The sequence below is a fragment of the Leptopilina boulardi genome, unplaced genomic scaffold (assembly GCF_019393585.1).
Source record: "Leptopilina boulardi isolate dan_hultmark-lab unplaced genomic scaffold, ZJU_Lbou_2.1 LbouV2_317, whole genome shotgun sequence".
In the NCBI taxonomy this organism is placed as follows: domain Eukaryota; kingdom Metazoa; phylum Arthropoda; class Insecta; order Hymenoptera; family Figitidae; genus Leptopilina; species Leptopilina boulardi.
Window position 1 is genome coordinate 628,373 of NW_026137882.1, and position 21,087 is coordinate 649,459.

At 29.6% G+C, this 21,087-nt stretch overlaps 1 protein-coding gene across 2 annotated transcripts in view; it reads right to left on the reverse strand.

The window, feature by feature from the left end:
* LOC127284040 (LIM/homeobox protein Awh-like) overlaps nucleotides 1-21,087 on the reverse strand; it is a 59,422-nt gene that overhangs the window by 30,873 nt on the left and 7,462 nt on the right. For both annotated transcript variants that reach the window (XR_007843428.1, XM_051309321.1), the window contains exon 2: nucleotides 5,418-5,695. Coding sequence is in view for 1 of the 2 variants with exons in the window: in XM_051309321.1 (XP_051165278.1) it covers nucleotides 5,418-5,695 (278 nt within the window). In the remaining variant the exon portion in view is untranslated. The remainder of the gene's footprint in view (nucleotides 1-5,417; nucleotides 5,696-21,087) is intronic.

The window sequence follows — 21,087 nt, forward strand, 5'->3', positions numbered from 1 at the left end:
AATTGACTAATATATCAATTTTGATACTATATATTCAAAAGAAGAAAGAAGATTTGTATTTAGGTTAAAGTGAGACGAGGGTGACTAACGGACATTTTATTGTAAAACATGCAAGGTTCCGCTGTGGAATTTTTTAAAAAAATTGCTTGGATTTGCTTAAAAATCCGTACTCGGGGGATTTCGGGGTCGTCGATTACGAATCCGATGTTAGTTTTTCAAAATTCAAAATGGCGGATCCAATATGGCGCAAATTTTTTTAAAAATTGCTTGGATTTGCAGGTTTGCAGGAAAAAAACAACTGAAAATACCTGATAATAGGACAGAATAAGGAATTATGAAAGAAAAAGAAAAGCTCTGAAAAGAACTTCTGAATTTGTTTTGATTGTGAGAGAACTTACCCTAACCACGCCTGCACCACCTTGTGGACGAAAGTACAATTACAATGTAAAGCGCGCTAATACCTGGCGACTACACAGGTCAACAAAGCGCTAATCAAGTATCGAGGTAAAGCGTGCGCACGGAGGAATAGTAAGGAGACCGATCTTGCTGTAGTAGTGCTTCTGAAAATGTCAGAAAAACATGCACGATAAGTGCCAGTTTCACTGCATTCTACTCAACTACCAAAGTAGCTGAGCATGCGCATTAGCCATGTGCTCTCTCTTTCTCTCGCAAAAAGTGTGCGAGTGAGATCTGGCTGACGTATATTTCTCAAGTCTTCCATGCGTGTTGTGATGAAGGGGTTGTGTGTTATTATTGTTATTAATAAAATTTAAATAATAAGCAGCTGATTAATTTTTAGACATTAATATTTACGATCTCAAATAAAGTTTTGAATTTTTTTCACTATTTTGGAATAATCGATTTGAATTTTTAAAAACTGACATTAGTTTCATATTCAGTATATTTCAAAAAATCTTGAGTAGTGAATTTCTTCAACTTAAATAAATTTTTTGAGAAACACGTTCGTCACATTAGATCTGCCATTTTGAATTTTGAGAAACTAACATCATATTCGTAATCAGCGACCCAAAAAACCCCTATACTGTCACTTTCATCTGAAATAATAGAATTTTAAAAAAGTTGACAGCTGTTAACTGTCAAATTGACATCATATTCGTAATCAGCGACCTCGAAAACCCTTAAAAACATATGCCACTTATTGATAATTATTATTACTACTTGGGAAACGTAAGTTATTTTTTCTATGTTTAGGGCGCCATCTATGATGCGCCATTTTGAATTTTTCAAAATTGGTACCAGATTTGTATTCAATGGCTAACTGGTTTTTTTACGATTTTTGCGATTTGCATAAACTTACGGTTATTTATTTATGTTAAAAATTTTTTCATCCTTACTTGTATTTTTTTCTCGATCCTATGATCTCTACTGAAGAAAATGAGTGAAACCGCATTAAAAAATATTAATATTTAAAAAAGTTACAGGGTTTTTTGCAAGTGGGACATATACGTCACGCAGGCGTTAAAGGGTTAAGTTACAAATAATTAAATTTAAATGTTTAATATCCTAATATATCGGTATAAAGGTCTTGTAAAAATTACTTATCACAATATTTAATAAATATTGAGTTTTAAATTATTTACAAGGTATGCGCTACGCAAAACATAAGTATACTCTTTGTCTATTCTTAAAATTGGAATTGTTAAATTTGAAAATCCCTTGAGGGAAATTTTTTTTATTTATGTAGACTTTAAGAAATATAATCATTGATATAAAAACAATTTTGAAGTGGATTTCATTGTTAAAAGATATTTAAATTATCGTGTAACTTTGCAACGAAGACTGTAAGATCTACGACTATATATAAACGGTAGCCGTGTACTGGCAGTGGAGTACAAGACACACGCATGCTTCTTGAGATGAATGGTTTGCGGTTTTATGCAGTGAAAGCGTAGTATGAAACTAAGGATGGTGGAACGAGGAGACAGAAACTCTCAGTAATTAAACAGAGAACAGCGACCATTAGCCTATTATCATATTCATGAACATGGAAAGTGCATCCGATTCAGAATCTGGGGTCCAGCTTGAATCGTCTCGTTGGACCCAATGTCTCTCACTTCAGACCCCGTAGAATATATTACAACCACATAGACGTTGTTGGCCACGCGACTATCACGGTGGGCCCGAACAGTCCACCTATAAAAGCGTAATATCAATGCATACATTTTTTCTTTTTATTATATATTTTTTTATTGCACTTCTAGACTCACATGCGAAAAATAAGAAGAAAAAGAACCTTTAATTATCTTGGAAACCTTTAAAAAAAATTGAATTTTTTTATCTATAATGATATATTTAATGCAAGACTTAAAGAACATATAGAATGCGAGTAGTTTAATTTCAAAAGAAAGAAATTTAAGTAAATAATAAACCACGATTTCATGAAAATTAAAACTGAACTGTCATGTGTATATTGTTTGTAAGATAAAAAATGCATTTTATTTAATTTATAAACAGGGCAGAATCGCCTAGGTTGAGACTGAAAGATTATTTTGGTTTATCGCACTAGCGCTTTTTCTATCGGTTACAAAAACTTTTCACGTCACTTAAACTAATTTAAATACTTTTAACCTTCAAAAGGTATGTTCCTTATAGTTAATAATTGTGAAATTTTTATTGTTTTATAATAAATTTAATAACAACGGAAAAAATTAAAAATACATATTACAGACACGCGGAGTTTCCAAATATACCTACTAATTTATCACAAAACAGCAGTCAAGGATTGTATCCACATAATCCGGTTTCACAACCATATTTTATACATTCGCCAGGCCCGTACGCAAGGGAGGGATTTTGGGGGTTTAAATCTCCCCAGAAAGGTGTAAACTTATTCTAAAAAATTTCAGTCTTCTTGATTAAAAAATTATTTTTAATTAAAATCGAAGTTTTTATAAATTGTTAGATGATGTCTCCCATAAGATGAAATTTTCCGATTCTGTAACACTCTTTACGCGTTCATTTATTCAACAAAGTTCATCGAGATATTGAAGTTATATAATATTAACTCAATATTAGATGAATTTTTGAATGACTTTTTTTCTGTTTGAAGACGCATTAATTTATTAAAAAAATAAACTTAAAATATATGTGACAAAAAAACTTCGCAAAAGTTACACAGAAAATTAAAAGGCATTAAAATAAGCTGCAACGCTTCTTATTTTAATCCAATTTTGCTTATTTTAATCCATTTTGGTATTAAAATAAGCAAAATTGGATTAAAATAATAAGCGTTGCAGCTTATTTTAATACCTTTTAATTTTCTGTGTACTGAACATCAGTGAATTTTATCATTTATTATATGGAGCTCATTTTCAAACAGTAATCATAACTGATTCGGTGTAATTATGTAAAAAATAACAAGAAATAATGTCATTATGATATTCAGCGAAGAAGGTCATCATTTTTTCAATGTTAATATTTTTTATTGCGCGAAGAAACTTTGAGTATCACTTTTTGTTAAACTCATATGTATTTTTAGTAAATTGACTACTAAAGTGGGGAAAAAACGAGAAAAAGACGAAATTTCTTATTTAATAGAAGTCTCTTTAACAATATATGACCTCTTTTTTTCAATATTTAGTACTCAAGTTAAGAAAAATTCGACGTGGACAGTGTCTTAACTAAAAAGGGTTAGATGATAAGCCCCGATTTAATCGCAACAATTATTAATTAACTTTTAATTGCATCATAAATAATATTAATGTGGCTTTACTTTAGGTTATTTTTCTTTTTCTGTGTTTACCCTCACAACAAAAGGATATCCTCAGGATATCCTAAACTAATGTAGGATATCCTGAAAACGTCTATAGGATATCCTAAGATATCCTGAAAACGTCCATAGGATATCCTGAGGATATCCTCAGAACATCCAAACCGCCGTTACGTAGGATATTTTTGGGATATCCTGGGGATATACTGAAGATATTCTGGGATATCCTGGGGATATCCTGAGGATTTTCTAGAGACATCCTGAGGATATTCTAGGGATATCCTGAAGATATTCCAGGGATATCCTAGTGATATCGTGGGGGTATTCTTGGGATAAACTTGGTATATCGTTAAAATATTCTAGAAATATCGCTAAGATCTCCCTAGGATATCATTATGATTCAAATTTTGACTATTTGAGATAGCGATTTTTTGATACAAATAGATTTCTCGTGATTGTCAATCATCTTTCAAATCTGGGCCTTAAAGTTGATAAATATTAAAGCCAAAAATGCGATTTTCGACACATTAAATTCGTTTTTTATGGGACTGACCGAATGAAAATTTTTTTTTCTAACACACGCACCGAAAGTACACCATTTCTTACCTGTGTAGCGGGAGAAAAGTATGTCTTTTCCGACGAGCGGGAGGGAAAGTTACATTCCCTCCCGGTGACGTCACTGAGCGGAAGAGAAAGTTACTTTCCACACTACCGCGTTTGTACTTTCGGTATACGTGTGTTAGAAAAAATAGTATGTGCAACTCGGGAGGAAAATGATTTCCACTCGTGTTTTACAGTTCTCGTCTTCACTCGCAAACCTTCACCTGCGGCTCGTGTGCTCGCTACGCCTCGAACTGCAAACCATTTTCCTCCCTAGATGCACAATATACTATTCTGGCATGATCTTGTTCAGTGACTTTTTTGAACAGTAAATTAAAGATTCTGGCCACTGTGCAGCGAAGACTAGGGACAGGAGGAACAACTCGGCTGTTTGCCCACATGGAGCAGTGGGCTAGATTGTGCCTAATAACATAAAATATGTACAGTTGAGCAAGTGTTTCATAGTTAGCGCTTGAGTTGGTTTCAAGAGATTTTTTAAAGAAAAAGTAGAAAAAAGAATTCTTGTAGACAAGGTAAATCATTTTAGATATCTTGGAAATACATTATAAAAACATCCAAAAAATATGTTTTCCATTTTTATTTAATTAATTTGTATGTTAGGGTCGTTTTATGGATACCTTAGGGACATTTTTAGAACGACTCAAGGATATTCTAACCCATAAGATAATATAGACATACTGTGGATATCCTTAGGACGTCCTAAGGACATCCCTAATTATTCCAGGGATATCCTAATAATATCCGGGGAAATGATTAGGATATCCCTGGGCGTCCTAGGGACATCCTTAGATATCCCTAGGATACCCTAACCGTCGCTACTTTGGATATCTTTAAAGTATCCTGAGGATATCCAAGGGATGTTTTTGGAATATCCTAGGATATCTCGTGCTGTAAGGGTCTCCGTGTGTGAACGAAAAAACTATTCCCATATTGTCACTAGTCATTTACACGACAATTTTTTTATCGTTGATCATTTCATACTATTTTATACAGATTATAAGTTATTTATTTAATAATTTCTGTATATAGAAATTTTAGAATTTTAGAAATTGTAAACAATACTTACAAAGTGTAATCATGTCTACAATAAAGGCGCATGCCACGAAGGTAGCAGGAATGTTGGTCGTGTAAAGGTCTAGCACAGGCTGAGCATCTTAAGCACCTTGAGTGCCATGTTCGTCCGCCAACGCATAATACTGTTCGCTCTCGCACTCGTTCTCCACATCCACCACACTCCATTATTCCTGAAGAAATTTCTGTTCCAACTCCACTGACGGTTCTAGGCGATGGATTCTGTACAGCACTCTCGCACGAACCATCATGATTACTATCTTCAACCTCAGTCTAAAACAAAACGTATCTACTAAATATATATGTATATATATATGGGTTATTCTACAAACGAGGGAATTTTGACCAGTCAGGCTTACTTTGTATATTAATTTTGAAAAAAATAATTTTATTTTTAATGAAAATTGTAAATCTTAATGGTTTCTATTGTGGCACTAAAAAGAAGCCGATGAAAAAAAATATTTCTTGCAAAAAATACACATCAAAGTGCTAAATTCTCATTCTTCTGACATGTCCCATAGTGAAAATGACAGTTCATATTGTGAAAAAATATTATTTTTTAATTGTTTAGCGGAAAATTCATACTGCATTAGTAATGTTGAACAGTTGTAGATTATTAATGTGTAAATAATTATGACATTACTCTATACCTTATTTATAAAATATCTTCTCGAATTTTATCCCTGGATTTTGTTATCATTCATATGGCAGTTAAAAACATGTTAAAATTATTAAAAATCAACATTCTGATGAAGTTACAGTTAGATATTGTTGTTAATTAAACGGAATTAAACTCCCTGAGGGATGCTATAAAAGTTAATGCTTTACGATTTAATTTTATGCCTAGGGAGTTGGCTGTAAGGAGTTAATTTAATTATTAACTCCCTTTTTGAGTTGATTTTTAACTCGAAAATTTTAACTCCTAATTCCCAGTAACGTTAACTTCCTAATTTTTTTACAGTGTAGTGTCATTAACTTGAAGTTAACTACATGGAAAAATAGCATGTTTCATATTCATTGGAATATTTTAGAAATTTTCAACTTAAATGATGTGCACTGGTCGATCTCACTCACCCAGTGGGAAAAGCACGATTGGCTGAATATTGGTCCAATATTGGGAGCACTTTTGCTAATCTTGGTCCATTAACAATTATCAGGTTAATAAAAGAGATATTGTGAAGATTCTGTACATATCACGGATACTTATACCCTAACCGATTGATGTTGTTTATGAGAGAGAAAAACACTGCCATCTGTCGGATAGTTGGAAAATTAACGTAGCGTGAAATTTAAACTGCATGAAGGAAAAACTGTAAGTATAAACATTTTCTTGAAAATATATTTACTTAAGAATGCATACTATTGCATTAAACAAAACTTAATTAATGTTACAATGGTCACAAATAATTTTTTTAATTTTAATTCTTTATACTTACAGTTTTTCCTTCATGCAGTTTGAATTTCACGCTACGTTAATTTTCCAACTATCCGCCTGATGGCAGTGTTAATGCCCAGCAGGACGTTAGAAAATATTTTTTTCTTTTTCTCCGTTTATTGCGGATGATTTTATATATAACCCTTGATCCGAAGGGAAATAATAATGTTATTATATATAATAAATATTGGTTGAATATTGGGCCATTATTGAAATTCGAGCCTTAGCATTGGTCTCTACACTCCCAGACTTGGTCCAATATTGGTAAAAATAACTAGTACAATATTTAGCCAATATTCAGTCTTGTCAATTTCCCACTGGGTCAGTATCTATGGCATATATATAGCTGCGCAGTAGTTTTTATTTTTTTATAATCCTATGGACGTTGAACATATTAGAAAATACCGATTGATTTCAAAATTCAAAATTTTCTTTGAAATATTTTCTGAATATTGCAGAGGGGCGGTCCATAAATTACGTAATATATTTTGGGCAGGAAGGGTTTCGAGAAAATGTTTTTATTTGTCATACATGGGGAAAGAGTAGGGGGGGTCAATCATAGTTGTTAAGTATTATTTTAAATATTTTTAATCCACACTGTAAAAAGAAAGTAATAAAATATTACTGATTTCAGGTATCAAAATAGACCCAGCTAAAAATTCCTGTACAGGATCCTGACAGGATCTTGCGCAGGATATTGGAACAGGGATCCTACACAGGATCCTGTGCAGAAACATTACTTAAGGTTCCTCTGCAGGTCCCTTTGTCTGAAAGTTTAAAACAAATTTTAAAAATTTCCACTCCTACTATAGCAACAGTTACCATGGCAACCGTTTCCATAGCAATCGTTACCATGGTAGTAAACATTACCTTAGCAGACTACGAAACCCTGCAATATGTCCATAAATATATTTTATTTTAAATTTTATAAAATTATTATTTTTCATTAGAATTAAACGAACACGAAGCTTTTCATGATCGCAGATCGACATTGAATATTTTGTAAGGTATCATGAGTTTGCGAATATTGTTATTACCATAGGCACAAAAGTTGAGCAGTTATTTGTAAGAAACTATTCAAGAAAAAAGTATCAGTTTCAATGTGCAGACCTTTGGTGTTACACATCGAAAGAATCACGTCGTACATGTCAGTTCTCCCTGATATATAAACACCTAAGGCGTGGTTCCCAAGGACCCCCTGTTGTTAGCCTTTTTAATTCTAAAGCCATACAAGTCCTTTTCGGAAGGAGAGAAAAACAGTTGCCTACTGCTTTAGAAACTCCAATATAGGAAGCTAGTTTTCAATGAAAAAAAGCTTTATATTCTTTCAAACAATTAGCGACAGATCGAAGAATTTTTTGAAACTTTACATTTACTTATACATATGTGAGGGATTTCGTGTGAAGTCATCAAGATAAAAAGAAATTTTATCCAAATTTAACTAATTTGTAATCCTATGGGATGATAATTCATCACAAAAAAATCTATTTATGTTGACCAAAATTAACTAGGGGAAAAATATGAGGTAACGTTTTCGCTTTAATAGTTTTTTTTGTAAATATTGTGTTGTCGCCGTAAGAAACAACTAATAATATTATTTTTGTGAGTTGGTTACTCAACTGAGAACAAACTCTACTTTATTTATTTAACAAGCAAAGTACAAAAACTTGGAGATAATCAATCCTTCCAAAGCTTCACTGAGTCTTTTTGGAAGACAATTTACTAACCGGCGTGCTATCACTTTGAGTAGCGACTAATTAATCTGACCACACCTGCTTATGCATTAGTTTTAAAGGACTGTGCAATAGTCCCCACTCTTTACAATACACACTCATACTTCATACTGTTGACAATTGAAATAAAAAAAATTTATCCTTTTTAGGCCCATTTTTGGAGAAGTTTGATAAGGTTCTAAAATTTATTTGTTAGAATTTTCATTTACCAGAATATCAATATTTCGAATTCACTTTTAGCTTAATTGCTTTCTCATGGAGAAAGCATTGTAATACCGAAATTTTTCGAAGTCGATTTTTTGATGTATAGATATCTTTATGTTTTTCGACCTCAGGAACCCAAAAATCACATATTTAAAAAATGTCGTTCCGTGTGTGTGTGTATATACACTACATTTTCCTAAATATCTCAAATACTATAGCATTTTTTTTAATTGTAGGTCTCACTGGCGGACAAATAAAGACATTGCACTCTGTTATTCTATTCAAAATTATTGAATTTTTGAAAATTAGAAAAAAACGTTTTTGCTAATAACTTTAAAAAAGTGTATTGACAGCAATATATATTATCTCTAATTTTGTAGAGGTTTTCAAGACGCATCTTTTGACCTATTAGCGAATATCCTACTGTTATTTTGTCCAGAGTTATTAACATTTTGAAATTGAAAATTTTTGAAAAACCTGCCATTTTTGCATTGTTTATTAAAAAATACTTATATAACTTTAAAATTATTATGAACAACTTAAAGAATATTTAAAAACGAATCAATTGACCTATTATTGAACCTTTTATTATAAAATATTACGAAGTTATTATTGATATTGAAAACCTATATCTGCAAACCCTCCAAAAAATACAACTTATAACACCTTTTTAAAACTAAATAAGTTAATATAAATTGATCACAAAAAATTTCCATGAGAAAGCAAAGTGTTCATAAGATGAACACAAAAAGTTCATACTTTAACTTGGTAGCGATTTTTTTATTTGAAATTTAAATCTGACTTCAGATTCGTAATCATCAGTGACTCCAAATTATCCTAGATACTAAGTTTTACGTAGATCCATTAACGTTTAAAAAAAATTCGTACACCATCAAAAATTTGATATGCTTTTTGAAGTTAGGAAAAAATCCTGGGTTGTGTTATTAATCCCTTCGATGTGAGAAGTAAATTCTTAAAAGTGGGTCCAAAATGTTAAAATGTTGAAACTTATTGCTTGGTGGTTTTCGGAATCGTTTATTATAAATCTATTCCCAGTGGGAAAAGCACGATAGGCTGAATATTGGTACAATATTGGGAGCACTTTTGCCAATCTTGGTCCATTATTTTAGCCAATATTGGTCCAAGTCAGGGAGTATAGAGACCAATGCCAAGGTTCGAATTTCAATATTGGCCCAATATTGAAATTCGAGCCTTAGCATTGGTCTCTACACTCACAGACTTGGTCCAATATTGGTAAAAATAACTGGTCCAATATTTAGCCAATATTCAGTCTTGGCAATTTCCCACTGGGTTGTTAGTGTTAAAAAATCCAAAATAGCGGATCCAATATGGCGTTTCAAATTTTAAAAGAATGGGTTAACTAATTGAGAGTCAAAAACACCTTTTAGTATATCTCATTTGCATAATATAAATGACGCTACAAACTTATATACATTGTGGGTGATGTTTATTTTATACAAATTTACAGTGTGCCTATAAAAGGAACTTTAATCGGATGCACGATTTCGTCGGACTATTAATTAGTCACGCCCCATTCACCTCTATTGTTCTAAGTTTTTCTACATTTTTTTAACCACTTCAGTGAAAGTGGCATGCATGCAAAAAAGGCGTTCCTATTATTTAATCCTTGATTATCAAAGTTTGTAAAGAGAGTTTGAATGTTGCTAATTTTCAATATCTTTCGCTTTTTACGAATGACGCGACGTTCCAGTAAAATCAGTTTGTATAAACAAATGTAAAACATCGAAAATTATTTTTTATACTTTAAAAATCAAAATTAAAAGAGGAAAATCTTTTTAAATTTCTGTCGCTTCTGAAAGTTTTATACACAACGAGCCAATTGGAATACCCTGCAACTGAATTGGTTAATTAGAAATAGACGATTAGTTCATTTAAAAAAGATAAAGGAAGTGCATAAGTTATAAAACAATTCCAGTTATTAGTATAGATAAAAAATACAGTATAGGTGTAGGGTTAATAGTTGACATTTATGAATGTAATATGGATTGAAATTTGTGTTAATTAAAATAGTATAGATAAATACTGAAATAGAAAAATTAAATAGAGGTTTGGATAAGATTTTATTGATTTAAATGGTTATGATTAACTGTGATCAAGGACATTTTTAAGTTAATTATTATTTCATTAATTTGTGATATTCTTTTATCTATTTTTGTTTCTAAGTTATATTTTTGATTATCAACATAAATTCTGTGCGTAAACCAATTAAATAAAAATCTCTTGAGGATGGAATCTTAAATTAGCATGATACTCTGCTTGTATAGCTATAGTTCGTGTGACTTTAGATATATATGAATGAAACCGCAACAGTTATCGAGGCGCCCCCTCTTATATTTTAGGTTCAGTCCCCTTTTAAGTTTAAATAAGTTTTCTCTTTATATCTTTACTGGTGAAAAAGTGAGAGGGAGAAAAGCATGCAAACGGCAACCGCTGTGAGACACGAAAATAATAGTCGCGCCTCTGTATTGTTGAAATAAGTTTTCGAGTGACAAGAGAGAAAGAGAGAGAGACACATACAAATTGAAAATAGGGGAAATATCCGTGTAAAAAGAGTGCGACAGTCAAGGACCCAAAAGGCACGAGCCTTTTGACGCATTCTCAGAAGTCTTTACCAGAGATCCATCTTTTCATCTATAAAGTTAAAAAATGAGTGCCCCCTCTACTCTTTTAGTTCTTTTTTTTTCTTTTTCATAGTTGAGTGAAGGCATCGATTCACCACAATAACAGGACACTCGAAATCCATTTAAATCACCATCTCAGTATGCGGTAAAACCTTAATACCGCGTGACTCCTCCAGGTCAGACAAATCATTCCCGTTTATATGCACTTATATGTGAACTTTATGGTCAGGCAGGTATACATAGATTTTCGTGTAGCTTCTTTATACATATAGTATAAACTCGTTGTACATATATAATATACAGATTGGAAAAAGATACGGCATTTGGATATAAAGGCGGACAATGGACTTCTGTAAGGACTTTGAAACTAACTTTTGACTCGTGCTCTAAGTCTCTTATAAGAAGGAATTACAAGATCTTAATATGAAATTCCGTTAAATTCTCTATAATTTAGAATTAGTATTAATCTGCAACTTTTCACATGGTTTTATTTTGTTAAGAGTACAATCGACAGGGGTAATTATGGAACATCAGGGGTAAATATGGAACGCGCAATTCTTTTAAATATGTAAAATTTTTTATAGTTTTCAATTCGGTTCTTGTTTTAAACAATAGTTTAATATTTGCCCTACAAAGTTACTTAAATGTTTTTATTTTTTTGTCACTGGCGACAAGAAAAACAAGTTGTAAATTCAGATGTTCATTACAAGAACATTTTGCGATCAGCAAAAAAATTTGCTTCCTCGTGGAGAAAGCAAAATTTTATTGCCAAAATGTGAATTTTTGATTTTTAAACTTTCATTAATTCTTTAAGTTTACCTCAAATGTATACTTTATAAATATCGATCGATTCGTCTTGACGTAAGGAATACGATTTTATTATATATGACCTTAAATTTTTCTATTTAAAAATTTTTTCGATTAAAAAAAAATTTTTGGAAAAAAGACGATAAAATTTTTTTTTTGGGTTATTTTTCAAAATCCTTTGGTCAGATTTGAGATATTAATATGATAAATGAGCCTACCAAATTTTATCTAAATCCATTAAAACCTGTTAAAGTTATCTTCTAAACAAAAAAGGGATCCACACACACACATACATACATCCGGACAATTGATCAGGATCTCATATAACATGTTTCTATAAAGAAAAAAATTTGTTTCCGCCACTTTGAAAAGTTTTATAAACGAAAGGACTACAAAGCTTCCTCCACGAGGAAGCAAAATTGTCAAACTTTAAAAAAGTGAAAAGGTTATTTCTAAAAATTTCGAAAATTCATTAATTTCTCCAAACTTAATAAAAGTTATTGAATAATATTTTTATTCAGTTTATTATTTTACTTTAGAGTACTAAATAGAAAGTTTCTTAATACACGAAGAAAGAAAATATATTATACTTACTTTTACAATAAAAATAACAGTTTCTTCTACAATAATTTTATGAAATGAAAGGCAAAACAAAAAAATTTATTTCTTTAAAAAATACAAATTCTAAATTGGTCAAAATTAAGATTTTCTTTCTTTTACTGAGAGTATAGAACATAGTAAACATTATTTATTTAATAATTAAAACCTAGATTTTTATTGTAAGAATTTGTGTGTTCCGCCTTGTTGTTCAAAACAACAATGAAAAATTTAATCGTTATGAGCAATGTTAAAAAAAGGTCTGATTCTATTAATAAATAGATATAAAAAATGAGTTTATTTGTTGAACACTAATATCATCTTTATGGATATTAAATCTAAACAGTTCTTAAGTTAATAAACCTCAAATTTTGAGTTTACACCTTTTCTGTAGCTAATCGTCTAACATAAACGATCTACTAGCAGCTGGTCAAGCGAGAAGACAACCCGCGGCGAATGACATTATACACAACCATAGCAAAAGCAATCACTCTCTTCGCTGTGAATTTCGGCGTGGACAACATAGGAAATATTCCCTCTGTTATAATCTATGAGTACCTTTAGGGGCACGAATCATCACAAAGACATGGCCCTTCCTTTTGAATCAAACATCGATGTATCACGACATACCGTATAATTTAACACGTCGCTTCGAATACGGGTACTCGAGACCATCACTTGTATAAGTACATAATGTCCTTCAACACAAAAAGCTTCTATTTAATGTACTACTAACTACTTTATAAACGTACTTTAATTTTTAATTTTTTTTCGATATTAGAAAAATAAAGTTAAAAAAATTGTACTATTATTTGTAACTGTTTAAAGTGGATAAATATAAATAAGAAATACTATATATGATTAATAATGATTTCATTTGAATGTAAAAATATTGTTATGGTTTACGTTCAACTGAAAAATTATATAAAATTTTGATACAAAGTAACAATAATGTATACTAACTAGAGCTGTGCAAAAGTTCGAATTTTGTATGGGCTCGGATCGAATATTCGATTCGAGTCCATGTTAATTCTTATGGAGCGGTTCGAATTTTAAAAACTTACACAGCTCTAATACTAACTTAATTTTTGTTAGGTACTTGTTATGTCTTATAGAATTATGAGGATTTCTCTTAAAATATTTTAAATATAATTGTAAATATGTAGTTACTATCAATAATGTTTACGTTTATTTTACCACCTGGCCTCATTTATTAATTTATATTATTTATAATTTTCACTGATTTTTAATTTCGATCTAAATAATGTACATAGTAAGGTAGAATGGATGAAAAGTTGTCTTAAAATGTATTTCTTATTGAATTATTTGCATCTATTAACCTTTTCATGAGATGAACAAGAGTGGGGGTTTTTCTATAGAAGAAGTCTATGTTCATTTCACGAACATTATGCTTCCTCATATAGATAATGGTTTATATTTATTTCATTTTTTGTTTATTTTTCTTTCATTTTTTATTAAATTATTTTATTTTTATTAATTTATAAAATTATAAAAATAATTGTTATTTTTTCTTAACTGAAATTCAAATTTTAGATATTTTATTCTTTATCATGAACCATAAAAAAAATTTAAACAAGTCTGAAAAAATGTAACATTTGAATTTTGGTTTACTGCATTTACTGCATTTCAAGATTTACTGATTTAACCAGTGACTATTCACTATAATTCATAGTGGCAGGGGAAGATGGGGTAATGGGAGCTTTTAAATTTCCAGTACTTAGAGACTTTAAATTTCGCGGAGATAACTCAGAAAACTTCAACAATCTTCATTTATGTCATATGAAGACAAACGGTCATATTTCTGACGCAGCTTTGTAGAAACAACAAAGAAAAATCAGGTTTTCGAGTTTTTCTTCTTAAATGGAAAATATTTCTGGAGATCAAAGTAAATAGTTAAATTTTATTATTTAATCATGTTTTGTGATTTTATTAATATTTAAATAAGTGTAGATTTGGATACATGAATAAAAATAGAAGTAATAATTTTTTTTAATTAAAGGGAATGAATTCATCATTCGGCAATAACATTAATTAAAGTTAGAAGAAGTTATAGCAATCTTTCGAATCAAGTTTTTCATTAAAGCATCTTAAATTTCAAATATATCGACAGTACAACTGCCCTAATACAGAAATCTCATCATGCTCACGTTTTTTCTGAGTTCTTCGACATTCTAGAAATTATTAATTAATTTCAAAAAAATATATTTTCAGAAAGAAGCAGATTTCTGTATTAGGGCAGTTTTGTACTGTCGATACATGAAATTTAAGATGCTTTAATGAAAAACTTGATTCGAAAGATTGCTAACTTCTTCTAACTTTAATTAATTTTTGTTTATGTCTTAATATACACTGTTAGAAAAATCTGTATTAGATTTAATATACATGCGTATGAAGCGTATATGCACTACAGGTATTGAAATCTAAGATACATGTATATTAAATTTAAAGTGACAACATGGCGGCTGTAGATGCCTATTTCACCAAACGGTCATTATTTCCTTGATATTGAAAATTTATTTGAAATTGAAACAACAGTGCGTAATTCTTTAACTATTGTGTTGTTTATGTCCAAATAATGTTTTATAAGAGGAAAATTTTTCAAAAAAAACATTCTAAATACAAGAATTTTAATACTTATATGTGACATTTAGGTTAAGTACTATAAATGTCAAATTATATATGCATTTTTACAATGTAAATTGATTTAAACTTGTATTTACATGAAAGAAATTACTTTGCTTTATTAATAAAAACCTTATTTTGTACACAAGAACATGTATAAATTGAGTAAAATGCAATTTTTTTATTTGAATTTTTTTCAGTGACAAAATTTAATATACTTTGTATATGAATTACACTCTAATATACCAGTTTCTTAAATTTAAGTACTTTATGTATATTAAAACTACAAACATTTTTAACAGTGTAATACCGAAATTTTTCGAACTCGATTTTTTTATGTATCTTCATGTTTTTCGACCTCTGGAATCCAAAAATCACATTTTTAAAAAATGTTCCGTGTGTTTGTATATGTGAGACCGGGGCTAAATGTTGAATTTTCGAGAAATATTTTTTTAGGCAATAAAACCCATAAAATTCATTTTCTCCGCAGTTAAGTCATAGGGGAAGGTGGGGGAATTGGAACCGCTTAAGGAAAATGACTAAAAAAACCGACTTATTCTTATGATAAAATATGGTTTTGGTCATATTTTACTCCTTTTGTTATTTATCTTTAACTATAATTAATTAGAAACTAAGTGAAAGAGAGGAAATTTGCAAAAAAAAAATTTTCTAAAAAAATGCATTTTCTCCTATTATCCCACCTGTAGGGTATTGGGAGCTCTTACTTAAAATTCCAATAAAACGATAAAATTTCTAATTTCTTTCAATATTTTTTTATTTTGTCAATAATTCTTGACAGATGAACATTTTACAAAATATTTAAGACATAAAAATGACCTACAGCTTCTTTAGTATTAAAATATTCAATAATAACACATTAAAGATAATAAAACACAAATATGGATTCTTATCAATTATAAATATGCAACAATATCAAATTTTATAGATGAATCTTGTTCAATTTTCAAAAAAAATAAGAAAAGCCATATCGAGGTAACGAAACTCTGCTGGCTGATACAATTTCTTCCATTACCCCAAAGAATTTTCACAGGCCACAATTTGAAAAAAGAAGAAAAACATAAAAAAATTTAATTATTACCTCTATTTTTATTCATGTATATTCATGTAGATTTTGATCTCCAGAAATATTTTCCATTTAAGAAGAAAAATTCGAAAACTTGATTTTTCCTTGTAGTTTCTACAAATTTTTCAGAAATGTGACCATTTGTCTTGGTATGACATACAGGAAGACTGTCCAAGTTTTCCAGATTATTTCCGCGAAATTCAAAGTCTCCATGTACTTGAAATTAAAAAGCTCCCGTTATCCACGCGCTCCCATTACCCCACCTTCCCCTATCTATTTAAATGAAAAACCATTCAATGATATATTTATTATTCATCTTATTAGTAAGATGAATAATAAATATATCATCCCATGTGGAAATTGAATCTGATGGGCGCTTATTATGTTATATATACCACGGTCGAAGAGTTCGAATTAAAGTTGAGTGCTAGCTATAGACATGCAATAGGTCTTTTCATTTATCAGTTTTTTGAAATGTTCTTTTTGATTTTTAGAGATTTCGAATCTTTTGCTGTGTGCTCAATAAAGGCTCGAGGATTTTTTTCAGTAAAGAAAAAAAAAGTAATTACTGAACATATATTTTTATATATAACGAATATTCCGAAGTATGTAAAATAATAAGATTATAGAAATATGACTCACATATAATATTATATTAAAAAATGTTGATAAAATTACATATGAAGTGTGCGAGTATTTAAATATATAGTTTTGTTCGGTGGTTTACTATATATATATATATATATATATATATATATATATATATATACATCACAACACACCCCATCAATTGACTTCCATACAAGTTATATAATAGAATTATAACAGAATACCTCCATGTTAGTAAGACACATACATACCTATATGTACATGTATGCCATTCATGATTTCTATTATCTCTCAGCAATACAAGCCAGCCCCGTTAGTTAAGAATGTCATACCCTTCCAGTTGTATTGGGTGGTTTCTCTTTTATGTTGCGGTTTTGGGGATAAAGGGGCGTGATTTCCTAGTGAAGGGTACATCAAACGCTAAATTCTTGTAGGCATTAAATTATACTAATTGTTATGTTCTTTTACATTTTATCAAGTAGATCTGAGCATCAATAGAGTAAGTTTTTAATTCGAAAAATGATAAAATAATTATATTGTAACACTTCTTTTGTCAATGATATAATAGTATATTTTTACACCAAGTAGCGAAAGGAGCTGTTTTCCGATGAGTGCAAATTTGCTACTCCGAGCGAAGTGAGCAATTTGCACTTTGTTTAACGCTCATTCATAGAAACTGCTTATTATTAAATGAATAACAAGCTACAACTATAATTTTTTTATTTATAATCAAAAATATTTTTTAAATTCATAAAATTTGTAATAATTTTTATATAATTATTTTTGTACACAAATTCAACAGTCAATAGCGAGAAAAAGTCAAAGTTGACGTGCAATTGAAATGAATGAAACTCGAGTTTAATATTCCAACCAATTTTTAAATAATTTTCTTCCATCATATAGATATAATTAAATCTTTTAAACATTCCCCTAAAGCCAAGTACCAGCTTCTTTTTAGTTACAACTGAAATGTAGGCTGAAAAATCCCCTTTTTAGAAAATTTGTTGCGAAATCGTCGCCATTTTCCTATTTTGACAATATTTTTTAGAAGCTTCTGCTTTCATCTGCTTCTTAATTTTTTCAAATCCGATGTTTCATCAGAAAGATGGCAGCGAAGGGCTTCTCACTTAAAATTCCGTATAGGATTCGTTCCAAAAAAATCCCGCAGGGAATCCCAAATGATTCCCAAAGAATTCCAATGATTTTCATATATGATTTCCAGAGCAAATGAGACCCTCGGGCTGCAGCTTTGTCCGACGATTGGCAAGTTTTTTTAATTTAGACTTCAGCGCCCTCTTGTTACTAAATCGAACCAGTAAAAAAACTTTTTTTGAAAGATTAAAAAGTTTCCATCCCTTTATATAAATTTATTAGCGAAAAAAAATTGTTGTTTGAAACTTTTTTAATGCTTACATAGTATAATATTATACACCAGTGTTTCATTTTCTAAAAACGTTTTTAGGATCATTGTTTTCTGAGCCTGGAAAGGGATTAATTTAAATATTATTTCAGATTAGCTTTTGGAAATTTCTTGTGCTGTCTGAGTTTCATTTATGAGAAATGCAGAATATACAAGTTGATGGCCTCTTGAATTACGAAGGTAGATAAAAAGTAGTAACATCTACTAAGAATTTTTTCAGTGTATTAGCACACTTTCTAACAAGACAAAGTGCATGAATACACACCTTACAAATAAATATATAGGTAATATTTAAAACACTTATGAAATGTTTAAACGACTATATAGCCACAGAAAAATGCTGATTAATTTTTGTTGTGGGTAATTTTAACCAATGCTAATTCACATAGACAGTCGCGCCCTCAACTAGGATAAAATTTGTTGCAGTTAAATTTTATACCGATTTTGGCATAAAAATTCTAGTTTTTTTCCTGTGTATAGATGCGTTATCTACTAGAATTATATATATGGCCGATTTCTCGTGAGATTTATAGTCGAGGTTTAAAATTAGGGTAAATATATTTTTTTCTTATTCTTTGTAGAAAAACATGAAATACGCATTTTTTTATTTTTTAAAAATCGGACAAATTTTTTAGTTATGCATTTTTGAAATTTTGGTTTTGCGAAAGTAGACCTTTTCTAAATGGCTTACATCTCTGAAAATATTGAATTGAATAAAATCTTGCCAAAGAATAATAGTTTTGTTTTTTCTTCAAGTTTTAAGAAATTTAAGAAAAAATTTTTTTTTAATTTTTAACGAAAAAAAAATTAATTTTTTATAAACAACATAATTTTTTTTAAATTTAGGCCAGACTAAATTTTGTTTTTTTATGATTTATTCATGCCTGAAAATATACAGAAGATTTTGCAAAAAGAACCGGAATGAGCCTGATGAGTTAAAGAAGTTTAAATGAATTTTTAAAAATTGCGTGCAAGCTCCACGCGCGTTACGCTACACAGTGGGTCTTATTCTTGGTCTTATTTTAAAGATGATATAATTCTGCATAACGCCTTTAATTTCGTTTTTTGAAAAAAAAATTTTTCAATTTTTTAAACAATTTTTATAAACAATTTTAATGATTTTAGTTCTTCATTACGTAATTAATGACATATTGAGAGAAATGTGTAATATTTTTAGTCAAGGTAAACGACTAATACTTACTTTAATTAATTTTTACACATAGCATTGTTTAAACAACCCTTAATTAACAAATACATAATACCGCTGCTATATGTGGAATCGCCCATATATATAGAAAGAAATATATTAAAATTTTTTTTAATTCAAAAGATTAAACATTTCTATTTTTTGTATTCACGTCATTGCTTAATTATAAATTTACCGAAATTACTGTATAATACAAATCCCTTAAATTTTAACAAAAATGATCCTAGTACTAAAATCCTAATCTATTCAATCCTTAACTATACTAATTTGAAACCACGAATCATCCAATCTCTTTTAATATTAAATATTAAGGTAAATGCACCAGTAATCGTCACCTTAAGCCGAAATGACAACTTTAATTGTGTATTAAACAATGTTAAACGGTATTTCTAAACTAATAATTAATATTTATGAATGAATTAAAGTCTAAAGAATAATTAACTCTTTTTTTAAAAAATAGTATTATTGTTAATAATTATTTATAAATAAAGTTGGTAACACGCAAATGTGTTAGTAATCGTCAGGGATGAAGACTGATTGCCTTAGTGATCGTCACATGAATGCATTAGTAATCGGCAATAATATAAAAATAGGAAAACAAATTATTATTGATTAAATGGATATATTTAAAAGTAATTCTCCCAAATATTATAATAAAAAGTAGTCAGTTATAAATGAAAATAATTATTTGTTTATTTATTTTGATAATTAGAATCACATTTTTTTATAATGATGACATTGTAATATAAGAATGAGGCACATTTAAAAATCAACATCTTTAAATATAAGAAATATTTTTTACGACTTTTAAAACAAAATCGTATTAAAAAACAATTATAACAAAAAAAATAAAGAATCGTCAGATCACACAGTTCAAATAAAATTCAACATTTTTTAAAATAAGTAATTATTTTTCCGACTTTTAAGGTAAAGTACATACAATAACTCTTTAATAACGTCTACGTTTAATTTAACATTATTAAAATATTTTAAAACTTTAATAGTAGTTTTTGGTTTTCTATGTTTATAACATATAATGTAAAAAACTGACTATTTTTTCTTATTCTTCTGCTAGTTTCGCGCGTCTTTCTTTGGCTGTTGTCTTCATTTATTTTTTTTCTCTCTTCACTGTCAATATTTTTTGTTTTATTGACATTTTCTCTTCTCTTTTTTTTATCCTCTATCTGGACTAGGCCAAGGCAGTGCTTTCTTAAATAGAGATAGTATTTTTCTATCACTTACAATATTCAGATTGTTTTCAAA